The following is a 17584-nucleotide window of genomic DNA, read 5'->3' as shown; positions in this document are numbered from 1 at the left end:
AGACACGTTGTTTGATAGAAGTGCCTGGCGATTTAGTTGTTATAATAAGCTTAATTAAAAAAATAATAATAAATAAATATCAACATAAGAACGAAGCTCACCTGCTTGAACTCAAAATCTGAGTTTGGAGAAGAGATGAAGTCAATGTTCCATTCGTCCACACTGTCGCATTTAAGCATAAATTAAAGTACTTTAGGGAGAAACAAAATCCATATTTTTCTGTAAAAAGAGGACATGAAAATACACATCAATTTACAGGCAAATTATACGTGTCTTTGTTGACAGAATTAATCTGATTGACTCATGCGGGTAGCTCTTTAAAAGTGCAGGCTGGAACTAAATTATTTGTTTCTGAAGTCAGCAAATAACTTAATCAAATTAATTCTCAATACACAGATCGGCGGTTTTCACGCCATTGTGTGCTAACCTTAAGCCCAGCCAATCTCTTATTTGAGAAGTCATTCACAAATCCTTCAGTGACGTCAGCGGGGTATAAAACGGAGCAGGAGGTTCAGCTCAGCCGCAAACGACTCACTGAATCTGTTGCGCTCGGTCACTCTTTCCAAACGGAAAAACGCTCTGAGAACTCGCTTTTTTTGCGACTATGAGGGTAACCCGTGATTTTTAAAAAGGACTACACGAATATTTAAGTACTGTTGGCACAAAGTCTCAAACATCTTTTCGCTTGTGATGCCCGCTGGGATGTTTAGTATCGACAGCATCTTGGCAGGGAGACCCAGCTGCAAGGACTCGGTTCTGCTCCATCGGAATGCTCCGGTTGTGTTCTCCAACTTGACGGAATCCTTGTACACAGCAGCTGGCGATTTTAATGGACTTTATTCACACACCGGACCTCCAGCTCCTAACTTACAGTCGGTAAATGGAACCAGGATAGGCTACAACAACTACTACTATGGACAACTTCATGTCCAGGGGCCGACTGGACCAGCTTGCTGTGGCGCAATACCGACTCTCGGCTCGCAACAGTGCCCGTGTATTCCTACAGGTATGCTCATTTTATTTCTTTCTTTCTACGGTTGATGCATTTATAATCGCGAATGTTAAGTATCCTATTAGTAAACTGCATGTTGAATTTCGTTCCAGTTGTTTTTTGTAGCACAACCTTTTTTAATATATTATTATGAAAGAGTACAATTATCTGACGAACCTATAGTGTAGCCTAACATTTACTCTCAAAAAAAGAAAAGAAAAAAGGGGTAAGAAGATGGTTCTTTGAAGAACTCATTGCATTTGAAATATTATATGTATTGAGTGTACTCTAACAGGCTACACTGATTTGATTTTCAGGCTATGACAGCGCCGGTTCAGTACTTATTTCTCCAGTCCCACATCAGATGATGTCGTACATGAACGTGGGCACCTTATCCAGAACCGAACTACAGCTCCTCAACCAGTTACACTGTCGGCGTAAAAGACGACACCGAACCATTTTCACCGACGAGCAACTGGAGGCACTGGAGAACCTTTTTCAGGAAACCAAATACCCTGATGTTGGCACGCGAGAGCAATTGGCGCGAAAGGTGCACCTACGCGAAGAGAAAGTAGAGGTGAGTGAAATCAATTTATCGTCCACAGTGTAAACGACAGAGTTTACCTTATTTTATATATATACAATAATTAAATAAAAATGCTGAAGTTCCCAGTAATAGTTAATGCGATGCGTGCAGGCCTGCTTAACCTATGTTTTTTGAAGCTGCCTATAATTTCACCGTGCAATTGCTACGTTAATCATTGAGTGGCCTTGGTCGTTCGCATGTGGAAATTTAATTCCATTTTAGTGAACGAATTATTAATCGAAGCCCGCATGGTTTATACAAATTGTATTTTAGTTACACACATCACTGTTAAAAAAAATCACTAAACTTTATGTGATGAATGGGAAAAAATGACTAATATTAAAATGACAGAAAATTGTGACAAGTTATAAATATAAATAAATTGCCTATAAATAAGCTAAATACACTCAGACTGCACGAAACCTTAGCAACTGCAAAAGTTACATTTAACCTCAATGCGCTTAGAAGTCGTGTTAACTTGGAATAGCAACAGTTCACCTTCCACCTCCGTCAAATCAGTGTCGGCACTGTCGTTATTAATCATTTTATTCTAGATGCGCATAGATTACAAAATCGTTAGGCGTGTAGTGTATAACGTAAGATATTTGACGAGTGGGTCACGGCGTCTGGCGCCAAAGCGGGCTACAGCATGAGCTGCGCGAGACGAACCTCAACAGAAAAGTGCTGCCATAGATTTATCACAAACTAAAAGTCGTTGAATAATTAGCACACTAGCAAATTAACTCGGCCTTTCGCGTCACGTGTTTTTTTCCCTTCTCCATATGGCTGAAATATTATTCATTTGACATTTTTCCTCGCTTAGGTTTGGTTCAAAAACAGACGGGCAAAATGGAGAAGACAGAAAAGGTCGTCGTCAGAGGAATCAGAAAACTCACAGAAATGGAACAAATCCGCGAAAACCACGGAGAAAATCGAGGAGGGCAAAAGTGACGTGGATTCCGACAGCTGATATATATATATATATATATATATATATATATATATATATATATATATATATATATATATATATATATATATATATAATATAAGACCGGAAAATCTTGCACAAATATGATTCGGACTTTATGTACATATTGTAAAGTACCATGTGAGTAGGAGTGAAATGTGTTGTCATGCTGTTGCACAGATGTATAGTAAATGTTACCTTTAACAATGATATTGTTATTTATATTAATTTAAATTTACACAAAATAAGTGGATTCTGGCCATAGTAATATTTCCTGAAGTATACAGAAAACGTTTTTTTTAAGTTTTGTCGTAATAAGACACAGCCTACCTAAATAAGATGTTCTGGAGTGGGCTGTAACTAAAGACGATGTACGACGGCAGGACGATACATTTTAACATTGATTAAATCGACGTTTTATGCCGCCTGAAAACAAAAAGGAACATAAGCAAATATTAAAGTAATATCTAAAATGTTCGATTTTTCGTATTTATTTAAAACAGCTATTGCAACTATTCCGTAAGAGCATTTCAATTCGTCGAGTCCTCTTAGAATTTGATGGCATTTTCTGAACCGAGGAAATTTGTAATTCAGTTGTGAAGTAGGATATAAAATAGCCTACATTAATTACATTTTCATAGTACGTAGAGATATACATAATTTGTGAGATAGTAGCCAATTCTCTTCCTTATTCTCTGTTATCTCACGTAATTTTAATAGACGGCACACGGATTGGGAACAAGTTTATTAAATAATTTATCTTTTCAAATAAGTTAAAAAAAATAATTAAGAGCTGATAAACAGCCTAAATGAATGGTCATGATCGACCAGTTACGTCACGCCAGGCCATGCTTACCTAATAATCATCAGAGGAATGACAGGAAGTAGTATTTAATGAAGTAAAAAACATGAAATCAAACTGTTTTTTTTAATAAACAGAACCACTTCAAAAAAAAAAAAAAAAAATCCCTCTTGGATATTTAAATGTACATAAATTATTCACACGTAAGCTATGTCTATCCCTATTTATAACTGTTCTGAAAAAAATGTTGAAAAGTGAACCAGCTACATCCAACAAGACATCTCTGAGAAAAAAAAGACATCATTGGCCACGTTATCTGTTGTTATTGTCCCTGGTGTTTACCGGTAATTATTAACCTATAATAAAATGTGGTGAATTAAATTAATAAATTAAGCCAGAATAAGTTTGTTTTATATTCTACACGCGAACATTCTTTTACGATATTTTCACGCTGTTGTGCGTGCTCTTTTTTCTTTTTCTTTGAGCCACTTAATCACACTGAAGTAACCAGGAATAACAACTGTGGCAATGTGATAACGTTAACTTGTTCAGTAAGTTGATAAAATGTTTATGATGGCCTATAGATGGTTTTTCATTTAAGCCAAATTCAGCCAAGGGGCGGGATTAGGGTCTTTTACTTTTCCCAAATGTCTCACACTTCTGTCCAATGGCACTTGCTTTTTACAATTTAATATTGAGATTTCTCAACAGTGAATTTAATGTTTCAGATTGTTGATTTAATGACACTTTAATTTTTAACCAAAAATGTACAAATGTTGCCAGTTTTTATGTTTTAATGATAATATTAATTATTATTATAATAACCATTGACACTATTAAAATGAATTTCTCTGCCCTAAAAACAAGCTAATGATTTCCATGAAATAGAGAGGTCAAAATGAATTAACTAAACAACATTTTCAGTTTCTGTGCTCTCTCCTGCTAATGGGCCGTAACATCTATCCACATGAGGGTGTGCAAAAGGAATTAAATGAAAACTACAGATACAGATGCAGTGTGTGTTTTCCTGCGTGTGAGGAATGGACAGGTATACTGCATACATATTTAAATGAATAATTACAGCTTAGTCTCTTTTAAAAGGTATAAGCTACTTAAATATGATTTGCGAGGCTGGCAACATGCCAGTGTCTCGCCTGTAAGAGCACACTTTTTTGGTTATATTGAAAATTGTCCCTGATGAAACACAGATCTCGAGTCTTGAAGGGCAACAGTGTGAGCCGAATATTTATTTGTGTTTATGTGCTTATGCATTTGGGCTATTTATCATCAAAAATAAACATCCATACGCAGTCTGTAAGTATATTGACTCAGGCCAGCGTGTTTTTCCAGACATGGAGCTGATTAAGTGAGATGCTTTTTACTAAACACCCCAGCCATCGAAGACTTTGGTAGTTTCTTAACAATTTGTTATTCCTTCACAGTAAATAGTTAGTGGAGTGATTTTAAATCACGGTCTGCCCCACTGTGTAAATTCAGTCTACAGTTTTTCCTCCCCTCTCTTCTGTTTTTTTTTTTTTTTTTACAACAGCACACCATTTTAAAACCACACTGAAAAAATAATAATATTAAACGTCTTCGGTGGCTTTTTAAAAACAGATTAAAGTAGGGTAGTTCAGGTACTTAAAGATTTGGCAATAACACAAACCAAGAAACAAAGCATGTTGCACTAATAATCCTTCACATGTCTAGTGTGATTTATAAAGTGTTTCTTCACCGAGTGCCAGTGAGATATACAAAGCACAGGACTGAGTCCATTAATCTCTGCTTTTCGTATTTTCCCCCTTTTTTAGGCTGTAATTTAGTATTACAAAAATTTAATACACACAGCTTTTTTTTTCAAACCATTATTTCTTTGACCTTTTTATGCATAGTTCCCGGCACTTGGAAAAACATAGGTGGAGTCCAAGAAAAATTAAGCAGCGAGTCAAGTCCAGAAGTAGATAAATCTTTAGTCTTGTGCTTGTTTTCTAAGAAATGCTGCATATTTGCAGTTGTACATATGCTTCACGTTTCCCCTACATTTTCCCTCTTACATAATTAAAATCAGTACATTTTTTGATCTTAAAAATAGTGACGCTTAATTGAGAAAATAGCTGATGTTATCAATTTCTATAAAATTTTGTTATTAATTGAATTAGGCCGTGTGCTCTCACTTACCTTTTTTTTTTTTTTTTTGAGATTTCACCACATGAGTGACAGCTTTGGGTGGATTCCCCCATCTAAAGATAGAAACGGGTGTTGGCCATCCTCTGTGGTGCGTTTTGAGAAACATATAAAATGGCCTCCTAACACAGGAAGGAACGAACGAAAGACAAATAATACATATTTTTACCGTCATAAACATTTTCCTGTATCATTACCATATTTTAGTGGGATGGCGTGTGGTTTGTACTCTGCAAAACCCTAAAAAGCCCTACAATGCGACATCGTGTTTTTAAAATTACAAGTTAAAGAAACAAACGCACTTTTTTTTTTTACGTAGTGAGCTTAGCACCTGAATAGGCTTTAGCAATTGCGGCCCTTCGTTCTGTGGGTAATTACTAGCCCTGTCACCACATTCGTTCCGGCACGCTAGCTACCAACTGCATTCAGTTAGCGTCCCTCCTCACCGAAACCGCACGCCCGCTGAAAAGCAAGGGGGACCCCAGGTCAGGACCGCCAGCTAGCAGCAGACACTTATCTCTCTGAGGTAAATCAGGTAATTGTACGCTAAAGCCAAATTTTCTTCAGTTTTACAGGGCTCAGATCACATCTTTATGTTCTTGGGGCCCTTAAGGTTCAGCTCTTTAGAGAAAGCATAACGTTTTCCGTGACGCGTCCTGCCAAAGCAAACAAACACAAGCAATATGAATGAGCTGTATCTATGGAGAATGTATGCATGTGTGTGTGTATGTGTGTGTGTGTGTGTACATTCATTTGTACGGCCGTGCTCTGGGGAACCGCGTTCGTTTGCTGGGAAATCAGGAAGGGCCCATCATACGGCACTGCCCTGGCTTCAGTGCTGATTAGCGGTGTGCGCTAACCTCAGTCCTCCAGCAGGGTCTGCCTCTGGTGTGGGGTGAGCAGGGCACCCGCCTGTGGGTTAGTGGGAGGGGGAGGCGTGCACACTTTTGACCCGCCGCGAAACTTTTGGCCCTGGTTCAAAACGGCCCCTGGGGAACGGCAGGAGTGCAAGTCCACACTGAACAGGCGCGGGGCAGGTTCGCAGCGCACCGGGAACACGCGGCCTACGACACTCTCCAGATAGTTTAAGACCTCTAATGCACTCGCAAGGACGCTCGGATTAGCAATGCGTGTTGTTCCGCAACCTTCGGGGCAATTTACTCACTCATAAGCACGCCACAAATGACAGGCTGTTGCTGAGACCCAACAGGGAAGTCGTTGTTTTGTGACCTCATAATGTGCCCTTTGCCTTCCAGTTGGTGAGAGCTGAAAGTAAATAAAACAATGTGGGGATTAATGGCGGAATGATTCAAGCGCTCTGCTCGTCCATGACAGGGGAAATCGCAGGCGTTTACGAGAGATAAATCAGAATTATTTGCTGTATCAACAACGCGGGCAGCTCGGATTCTGGATGATAGATCATAACTGAAAATGAAAAGCTAAGCTCGGGCTTAAAATGTCATTTTCGGCGACGTGACAAAATAAAATAAGGCAAAACCAAACATGCTGTTTGGGATATTATATTATTAAAGAGGTCTGTCCCGGTACAGTGTAAACATATTGAACACGTCGAGGACAAATGATTGAAGAAATGATTTCCTAGAGTCGTTCTTCCTGGCCAGAAAATTACATAGCGCATATCATTTTACATCTGAAAAGAATGGCAGTTTCAGAGGACAATTCGTGTATATAATAAAACATAAGAATATGTGCCTTGAATGCAAGAGATATATAATTTTCTATCTTTAGTTTTCAAGCCGCAAGGAATTTAAACAAGTATATCAAGAACTGTTTGAAATAACATGAGGAAACATGAATTTAGCAGAAAACCCAAAGGCACAATGATGTACGACACTCTGATAGATGAAGCGCAAACAAAGATTTAAAGCAAAGCATTTTCACAACAAATGAATTATCAATAAATCACAATGACAGATTTACATTACCGTGACAAATGAACTGCTCTGCGAGCGTCTGCTAACTTTTTTCGGGCCTCGTGCGCTTTTCCCAGAGACGGTGCTATAATAAAACCAAGAAAAGCAATACGTTATCTATCAAAAGCAATTTGTTACCCAACATGCAAAAGGTATTAAAAACCAGAAGATTAGTTCCACAAGATCTGCAAAACAAATAAAATGTGCAATGAAAATAATGCCTGATATTGCGGCTCGTGTAACACCGTTTCAATGAAAGAAAGCATTGATGTGAGGTTCAGCGGGGTGCGATTCAAAACATTCAATCAACACATCTCGAAGACCTAGCGTAATTATGAACACATTTAAACCTACACTCTTTTCAGATTCAGCAGGCTTAGGAGTCCCGAGCTGCCCTCTGGTGGACGAAGAGGATGCAGGACTTGCGTGCACTTTGGTGAAACAATGAAAAAATACCATATGCATATTTAACACAAAGGTCTGCAAATAATAATCATCTTAATCAATCTCACGATCTTGGCCAATCGTTAGAAAGAGGAATAAAAATAAATAAATAATAATGATTGAATACGTCAAAGAGTATTATTGCATGAAATGTAAAATTTTGGCACTCGAACTACGACGGCCCTAAAAATACATTTTGTAAAATTCCGTCAAATTTTCCGCAGACCCCCTTGCGGCTCCCGGGGGTCCCCACGCGGGCCCCTGCTCTATTTTATTACAAAATCAAACCGTGATATGTTAGCTGCACAACAGCAGCTTTATCTAATAAAAAAATCATTCGTTTTGTAACGCAAACTACCCAGGTATCCTGCGCGCCATAATTAGCCTATGATTAAAGAAGCCCGGTGATGGCAGTCATCTGATGCCAATTACAAATAGTGAATTTACAGTGAACGGCTACAATGAAACGAAACACCAGGAGGCAGAGATAGTGTCCGTGCTCCCTCCCCCAAGTCCTGCTATTTTCCCCAATTAATTCCCTGACAGACGATATCCACCATGCACCGTACTTTCCACAAAACATATCTTAGGTTAAACATGCAATCAAAGCACCAGCGCCACGAGAGAAGGATAGACCTCTTTTGGCAGCCTTACCCAGAATCCCTTCAGTCATAACAAATCTGCCCTGTGGCCGCTGATGGACAGCTGGTTTACAGCCAATGTCAGGCATTAACAGATTTGATCCGTATTCGAAAAAGGAGGCCTGGGAGCAGCAGAGGAGTGGTGGGTGGCGGGTGTCTCACGCCAGGGCCTCCGTGTGATTCATGGCCCGGGGAGGGTTTCCACTCACATCCACCCATTTAATGAATTTGCTTTATTTATTTATTTATTTATATTTTTTTCTGTTGCATCAGTAAACATTACATGTTGTAAATATATATGTATACAAGCAAATGCAAAGACTTAAGTCTACAGATAAAAGAAGAACATCCGATTAGTATAATTCAGTCACAAAATTCACATAAGGAAACTGTCCATGTCTATATCTCTTAGTCAGGTTAGACGCCATATTGATTTTTGGGGGGGAATAAAAAAACTACTATATATGACGTTTTAACGCATTTTAGTCTTCAATTTGTTTATTGTCTAGGTTTTTTTTCTGGAAAGACCTTTGGTAAGTTCAGCAACAAAGTATGCTGTTAAATAACATTACAATTCATTGAAGGAACTGTACTTACCTCGTTTTCTTTCTTTATTCATAAATAAATAAAATGCTAACACGACTAGCTAAACATTATATGTTTACAACATATAATGTTTACCTACTATAGAATGGAGACGTACAAACCGCCTCTGAAGTCGCTTTAAAACCAAACTATTCGAGTGACTACCTTGACCGTGCTGGACTTCTTCATCCTCGCGCTAAACACCGGAACGCGCCGGTTGGATTTTGCCCGCGAAATTTTGCAGCGTTCGCCTGCATCTTAACAAAAAGACCGTATGCACGCGCGCATTAGCTTTTGTGTGTGTGTGTTTAACTGCCAGTCGGTGGCCGGGATTCGGTGCGGATGGCTTTACGCTTCTCTGGCTTGAATTTAACACGCATAATCCGAGACTCGCGAGGGCTCCGCAGCAGAAGCGGGAAGCTCTCATTAAAGAACCCGTGTGATGTTTTACGAACTATGAAATTCACTTAAGACCCAAGAGGGGGGGAAAAAAAGAACTGCGCTAGAGTAAATATTTATCAGCGTTATGGGTTGACTCGAGCGGCAGGGTCAGGAGAGCGGGCTGCACGAGGAATCCGAGGATGGGAGAGAGGGAGCGAAAAAAGCAAGCGATACGCTGGCGGTTCTCAAACCGCTCTGATTACAGTCTCACTCTCTTGACCCCGCGAAGGCAACGGTGCTGGCAGCTCCCGCAAACTAATCTTCCGTTGCTAAGTGAGTAATTGAATGTGAGAGCTTATGTATTTTTGTAATGAGCTGACAGCATATTTCCACTCTCTGCCCAAAAGGTTACCCTAATCAACATGGTCACGCTGTTTCTCTCAGAGTGACAGCGCCGCGCCAACAACATGACAAAGCGTCCGGCCGCGCGGCTCGCGCAGATGTCGGCCGTGAGAGACTCTCTGTTCCCGCGCAGAGCGTGGACCACTGGCGCGGAATCGGTGTCGGTGCGCTGTATTTTTTTTCTCGCGACAGAAATGATTAGTTTGTCTTCGTTTCTCAGTGGAGCACGTGGAGCTAGGAACAGGGGTTTTGCTGTGTAACACCCACATAAAATGGGACTTGCGTGGCGCCAAAATACAATCAAATGACAAACCCATGCATTTGTTTTTGGATATTGATAAATGGTGTAGGCCTATATTGAAATGTTAAGAGATGCAGCATAGGCCTATAACCAACATAACATAAAGTAACATGTAGCCTGAACTTTTTATTGATTCATTTATACTATATAACATATACTTTAATGTATACTATTATATAAAGCATATATTAGAACTTATACTATTATATATAACATATACTAGAAGTTAAACACTCTTTGATAACCTAGGTAAATTGGTGGCAAATTTGTGTGTGTTGATATAATCTTTATAGTTCACACAATTTACCAACATTTCAGCAAAGTGTAAAATAATACAATTTTCACATACGATTTGGGTTGATTTTGAACTGATGTATTTCAGGAATTCTCAAATCTGCGATATTTAAAAATGTTGTACTTGTTTTTATATATGTTTAAAAAAAATGTAACGTTCCCCTAAATGGATGCAACCTCACGCATCATTATTTTGAAGTGCAGCGTTACGAGCAGGCAACAACGGCAACCTGTTAAGATTTTGATTTTCTCCCATAATACCACACAACAGCAAACACCAACACGGCGCTGGTGTTTGTTGTTATTTAGTGTTGTGCGTGAAAATAGAACCTGAGTGCCTTTTACCCCAGGGGGCTTTTAGCCCTGTTGTGCCCTGCCGAAGGAGAGAGCACGCATATTTCACTGCAACAGTAATAAGAGAGTGCATTGCTTGTGGGATTAACAGATACTTTGACCGAATGTGGAATCTGTGAGTGAAAACACACATGATATAAGCTGGATTCTGTCTTTTGCATCTGTAACCTTAGCTGACGGGTTTGTGGGAAATCAGCGCAGACCGTGGAGCTCTGCAACGAAAAGGCTATCTGGTGCTCTCACTTCGAGCGGGCCTGTAACCACAAATACTTCCCCTTTCATTGTCCACTGGAGGATATAAGAGCATATGGAAGATTATTTTCAGTGACATACGGAGGTGTTCCATTTAAAACGCCAAGACAATTTCATTCTAGCTTTTGAGATTGTATTTTGAACCCTTCTGAACTACTTTACCCATAACAAATTCCAAACATGTGACATGGAAGAACCTGCATTATCCGGCGTTAGGACAGACACTAACGACTCAGTTGCACATATAGGGGATATTCATTACAGGAACCTAACGAAAAAAGAAAAGCATATAGGTTACTGCCTCGTGCGCCGCTGTTTTTTCCTGGATAAATGCAATCAAATGCGTATTGTTGAACTGACCTTGTGTCTCAAAGCCTTTCCCCGGGACTCTTTCCGTCTATCTGCAGCGCACGAATCGTCCACACATAACGATATGTAATGTAATCAAAGTCAGCACTGTGTTTTATACAACTAATCAGCCTCAAACGATCTGCGAGCGAGAGAGACGGCCCGAGTGGTGTGGTACTCATCAGCTTCAATGTATTCGTTGTTTGGATTGCTGTGTTTGTATAAACCAGATTGGTTTGCACTTAACCCTGTAATATATGCAAAACAATCCTCTAGATAGTACTCTTAAGCTTTGCCAGTTACCACTCTGGCAGCTGCAGTAAACTTGGCTGTGTAAGAAAAATAGCGTGTAATAAATTATGACATGAACCAGCACACGTCACGCGGGCAGGCCGGCCTTCGGCTCTGATCAGCAGTCAGGATATTAAAAATGGCACTGCAATGCGCAGATGCGGGTCAAAGGGTCACGGTCTTTGGGAGACAAAGACGGACTGAGCTCTCATAAAAACATATTTAAATAAACAGAGAGAGGAGGTGTGGCGAAGGGACCTCGGCGCCGATGATATGTATTCAGTATGAAAACTTGCATATACAAATGACTCGGGGTGAAGAACAGTGTATTAGAAATCAGATACTTCACGAGCTCTGTGGCAAGAAACAAAAACACTTGGCCAAGAATCTTCACCGAATTACTCGCTTTGTAGTCTCGAGGCTCAATTGTACGTAAAACAGATGTAAAAAGGAGCCCGTTTTATTTATTTTTGCAGTTATACTTGATATACAAAACAAACACGACCCGTTTCTTTATTCATCGGCCGATATGCTTCATTTGGGACGGGACGCTGCCCAGTCACACAGCCTAACATTAGATGGGATCTCCGTTTTGGAACAAGTAGCTCTGTGGTTTTCACAGTCCACCGACACAGAGAAATGCTGGATTCCCTCGTGGTCCCCTCGTATTTTCTTCACTGAAATGCAAGAAGGGGCCGGCCCGGAGAACATGCAAATGTATTCATAATCAAATCTGTCTGTTTCGCAGAGTTCAGGTGCACCCTCAAGCAAACTCTGTCAACGGGCCCTCAGTAAACCAAAGGTAATCCACGGTCTTTACACCCAACTGACGCTTATTGACTGGCATTTTCTTACCCTCCGAATAACGACCACAGCTGCAAGCAATACAAACAGTCTTAAGATATTACTCAATCACTTGTCCTAGCCATTCAATCTATCTATCTTAATGTATAAACACCTTATGTGTGATAATTTATAAGAAAAGCGATTGTAATACAAAATTCAAACAATGGATGTATTTTTTGTGACATGACAGAACGCTGGCCTAACTGACTAATCGATCTCTTCCTCTTTACCCGTTTCACCAAAATAGGCCAATTATTATAATAATAATTAATATGTATGCTAAAAATACATTGCGACTTACTGAAAGTCCCACGTAATCGCCCGACCATCGTTTACCTCAGAAAGTCGTCGACGAAACCGGTTGTGAATGACATTACATTGATCTCAGGTATGTTAGCATAACGCTGATTTAAACATATGTACTTTTAACTGACCTGTTAATTATCCTAATTTTTGATGCATGTTTAAATAAAATGTAATTCTACCAAAAGAAGAAAAAAAAAACCCCTCTAATACTAGTTACAGCTCTCGACCACGAGATGGCAGCAGTAAAAAGTGAGTGAAAACGCATTTGCGGCTCAAGCTAGTATATCAGATCAGCCGCTTTAATTACGCGGAGCTGGATTGCCGCTAATTACTTCTAATTGTATCGAAACAATATCACTTATGTATTAGGCTGGGATCACAGCTTGTATCATATTGGACGTAATTACAACACTTACAGCACTTTAAGAACCCTCGGTCCTGAGGGTAAGGATACGCGCCAACATTGTATGCTTGCTCATTGCCTGCTTGAAATAAACAAACACATCACCGGATATAACATTCACAGTCCCTTATATCTATGGACCGAGTATAGAGTTATGCAGTGGGTTTGGCTCTCTGGTTTTCATATACGTGGTGTTATCTGAGTAAGCAATAAATGTCATGTTTACACAGAAGTTAATTGTTGGACTGGTTGTTCTCATTTGACATCACTGATGTGTTGCACATGCGACTCTGTTCTGCATAAGAAGACAGATCAGGTTATGGATGCGGGACGGAAGAATACGGAGTTGTTGAGTTGCTAGGTAACCTCAGGCCAAGTGTACAGTACTGAACCTCCGGAATATTTATGCCTCAGGAAGTTGAAACATCTGGTGGCGTTTGTGAAGTGCTGATTGGCTTCAGAGTAGCTGTAGCAAACCTCTGCGACCGCGGGGCCGGTGTGGCGTGCCGTCCCGTCCCGTACAGGTGGCAGTTGTTTCTACGAAATAGAGTAGATCTAATTAAAGATCCAGTCATTGGAGGATAATGGGTTTCGCACTAATTAAGAACCGCTGTGGCTGCTGCTGCTGCTGCTGATGATGATGATGCGTAATCTCCGTGGCCCTTGCTTAGCACAGCTTTCAAACATAGAGCTGGAATGTATAGTTTAAACTGTCGATCAAACAAGCGTTTGAATGCTTAGGGAAAATTAGGGCTTTTTGCTAAATCAATGCTCACACAAGTTTATTTAAAGTTTGCTGACAGAACGTTGTAAAAATTGTTTTTATTAGTAGGAACATGTACTGATGTATTTAGAACACACACGATTTTTTTTATTAGATAATTGTTTAATTAGATGAAATAATTAAAAGTTTTATTATATCTATGTCTATCTATGATTTAAAATATGATTTTAAATATATTATAACATTTTTTAAATATAGAAATTATAGCAGTACAATGTCTAAATCATAACTTAAAATAATTTCATTTATATAAATTATGCACAGAATTCCCTTTAAGAATTTTGTATTATTACTTTTGTTTTAGTATTAAATCAGTTGCAATTATAAACTATATATATTAAATAATATTTTTTTTATTCAGTTCACTGTTTTTATGTATTTTGTAACGCCTATAATGAGTACAAATGTCTTCATTATTAAACGTTTACAGATTCGATTTGACTTCATAATTGGTTTATTTCCATAAATAAATGAATAAATAGCTTTGCATCGGAAATACATAGCGATCACTTAATCACAATGTATACATGAATGCAATTCCATGTAAACGTATTGACCTGCTTGCTTGATTGTCTTATTAAAGCAGCATGGTGTGAAATAATTCACTGGGGTTAACTAATTACAGCAAAGCCAGAGCACTGGGATCGTTGGGTTTTCTCTTCACACTAGGTGGCACTGTGGAGTCATTGTGTGATTGTATCTCGACCTCTTTATTTCCGTACCCACTAAGGTCATCACAGAGCTATAGTGGTTCATTCATACTTTTTATTGTACATTTGCTGCGACCTGATGTTCAGTGTAATACTGAAGTCTGCCTAAGGGCAAAAAGATATACAGGCAACCCAGCAACTGAACAAACAACCAGCATGTACTATCTGCCCCCGCATTCAGGAACGTTAGCATGACACCGTAGCGCTCCGTCTCTCTGATAGAAGGTTTCTTCACATTCCACTTTCATTCACTTTTAATTGGTGTTGTCTCCGGGTGGGACGGGGGAGCCACTCTTGTTTAGCCCTGTCACAGAGTTGCAGCACAGCGCGCTGTGCTCATTTCCCACACAACACACTTTCAATTAGTGGCCTGCCTTTCATAGCATGGAGAGGAGGCAAGAGCACTAACAAGTAGCCGGCTAGCTAATGAGTAAGCGCGGAAATGCAGTGACATGTGAAGGAGATGCCCATGAGACATCAGTCGCGCAAACGCAATGGGACATTGACAGTGGTGGATGCTGGGCAAAGCGAAATTGGTGTTTTGCAAAGATATACCTATTTAGTTATAGTGATATATTCATGGGGTTCATGGTAATAGTAGAACATGACAAATGTATGTGAAATAGGAGCCTGATTCAGTTTGAGATGCACTCACTTGTGCGTAAAAAATGTGAAAAATGTGCTTAAGCTGGCTTACATCACCTGAGATTCAATTATATCAGTAGTCTCGTAAAAGCTATAATAAATGTGCTATTAAATGTATAGTAGCCATGTAAATCTGTATTAAAATCAACTGCAATTATATCCACATAAAATCTATAGATAATTTTACATATTGTGGTCATTGCCATGTTGAGATCACATGACCAGCCAAATAAAACAGGTATGTCAAGAATATATCTTGTTATTTTAATAAATATAATAATTAAAAATATAGATTAATGGTACATGCATAAATATAGTAAAATGAAATATATGTATCACTGAGATCACTGACCATTGACTGTTCAAACAGAATACAATTTATCTTAATACTGCTGTAAAAATAAATATGTATTACAACAATACAAAATAAATAAACAGAATATATTCAAAAGCATCACAACAACCTTTATTTTGGATGGATACGAAGTCATATTATAGTCGTTATCATGTCAAAGAAAAAATATGATCTCATTACACCCCTGTAAAAAATAAAATGTACTTACCATGCCTTCATTTATATAAATTATGGACAGAATCTTATATATCTAAAAGCAGCAGATCAAATTTTATTATAGCTAATATACACAGATGCTGCACAGTTTATGGAGAACAGGGCACCGCATTTCATTCTTTTCTTTAAGCTGCAGGGGGCAAATATTTTATTTTAGAAATAAAAATGTACCATGGCATTCTGACTGAATAACTGCAGTTATGATTAACCAAGATGTGACAGTCTAACCAGAAGCATGGCTTTAAGTGCAGCTAATCATCAAGAAATCAGAAAATAAAAAAAGAGATTATTCTGTAAAGTGTCTTGCCTAGAGACATTTCATTATTTAATTAAACTCAGAGCCTCCTTCCATCTCTCCTTTGATGCACACAGATGTTTTCAGACATGTACTCATTATTGTTTCTGTTGTCAGTGATCGTTTGTTAGACATGGGATCATCGATAAAAGGGTGGCGCACTATTTAAAGCAAGGTTTTCCTGACCTCACCAAGAAAAAAAGCTGTGAAACTGGTGGACAGATTTCGGATGTTTCAGCTTTAATTACAGCCCACTGAAATGCACAGAGTAAACAAGAAATGATGCAACACTGTGAGTAAACAAGGAGACGTTTGTAACTTCAAAAGGGGCTCTGATCATACTGGATGCTCCAATGGAACATCATCGGCTTGCTTATGTTGTCAGGAGCTAGAATTTGCTCATGAAAGACAAAAGAGGTTAAAAAAAAATAAACAATCCAAGATGCCAAATTCCGACCAGCAACAGCTCTGCTAACAGTATTATTCAGACAGGCTCATCAGATAAAATGTTTGCTTATTGCATCTGTGCCAGAAGCACGGAGAGCATTTAAAAACACGTCAAAAAAATGAATTAGAGAGAATATAAGAACATTGTGGGTGTTATGAGAGCTTTAGCTTGGCCCAATTTAAAGATTTTCCTTCGCTGTAGAAAACCACATGCCACAAGTTTTTCACATGCCTCTTTTTTTCCAGCGTTCATTTGTATGGGTGTGAGGGTGGATATAGATTCAGAAGCTTAAAAGAAGCAGACCTGCATGCAGGCATTTCCTCCTTCAGGGGTTACACTGTTTTTAAGACGTGGCTGTCTTGGAAGTAAGGTACTGCGTATGTACTACAATGTATGTTTAAGGTTTTGAGATATCTACGGATGCCAGAACAGAACATATGGCTGTTCACAAAAGGGATTTTGGATTATCTCTCTTTGGATGGGAGTACTTCAGCGCTGGTGAAATGACAAACAAAAAGGCACATAAATGCATTATGCCTTCAGGGCCGTCAGCCTTGAAAAGAGACAAATAGAGTTCTCATCAGCGCAATCATTTGCTTGCTCTTATTGCTGTTTGAATGTAATTAAGGGGCAATAATGGAGACAAACTGTTTTGTGAGGTGCCCATAGCCTTACTGACAGTCAAACTATTGTTTATGAAGATCTTTTATTCCAGATCCGTAGGGGCAAAGTCATTGCAGGTTAAAAGACTGTTGTCCATGCCCACAATGCTGTTTATCAATTCAAAAGAAGCCTGACACAACATATGCTCAGGGT

General features: G+C 39.0%; 1 protein-coding gene across 1 annotated transcript; it reads left to right on the top strand.

Annotated features, from left to right (window-relative positions):
* The first annotated feature begins 241 nt into the window (after nt 1-241).
* On the top strand, nt 242-2582 carry gsc (goosecoid). Its single transcript, XM_043262495.1, has 3 exons — nt 242-1006; nt 1309-1568; nt 2401-2582. The coding sequence occupies exons 1-3, from the start codon at nt 691-693 to the stop codon at nt 2545-2547; spliced, it is 723 nt and encodes a 240-aa protein (XP_043118430.1). The 5' UTR covers nt 242-690; the 3' UTR covers nt 2548-2582.
* Nucleotides 2583-17584: the final 15002 nt, after the last annotated feature.

Source organism: Puntigrus tetrazona, chromosome 17 (assembly GCF_018831695.1).
Source record: "Puntigrus tetrazona isolate hp1 chromosome 17, ASM1883169v1, whole genome shotgun sequence".
NCBI lineage: Eukaryota > Metazoa > Chordata > Actinopteri > Cypriniformes > Cyprinidae > Puntigrus > Puntigrus tetrazona.
This window is presented reverse-complemented; position numbering and strand designations above follow the sequence as displayed.

Excerpts from the sequence above, each read along its gene's own strand:
- gsc (XM_043262495.1), top strand. The coding sequence starts at position 691 with ATGCCCGCTGGGATGTTTAGTATCGACAGCATCTTGGCAGGGAGACCC. Across the intron at positions 1,007-1,308 it reads GTGCCCGTGTATTCCTACAG|GCTATGACAGCGCCGGTTCA; the intron begins GTATGCTCATTT and ends TTTGATTTTCAG. Across the intron at positions 1,569-2,400 it reads TACGCGAAGAGAAAGTAGAG|GTTTGGTTCAAAAACAGACG; the intron begins GTGAGTGAAATC and ends TTCCTCGCTTAG.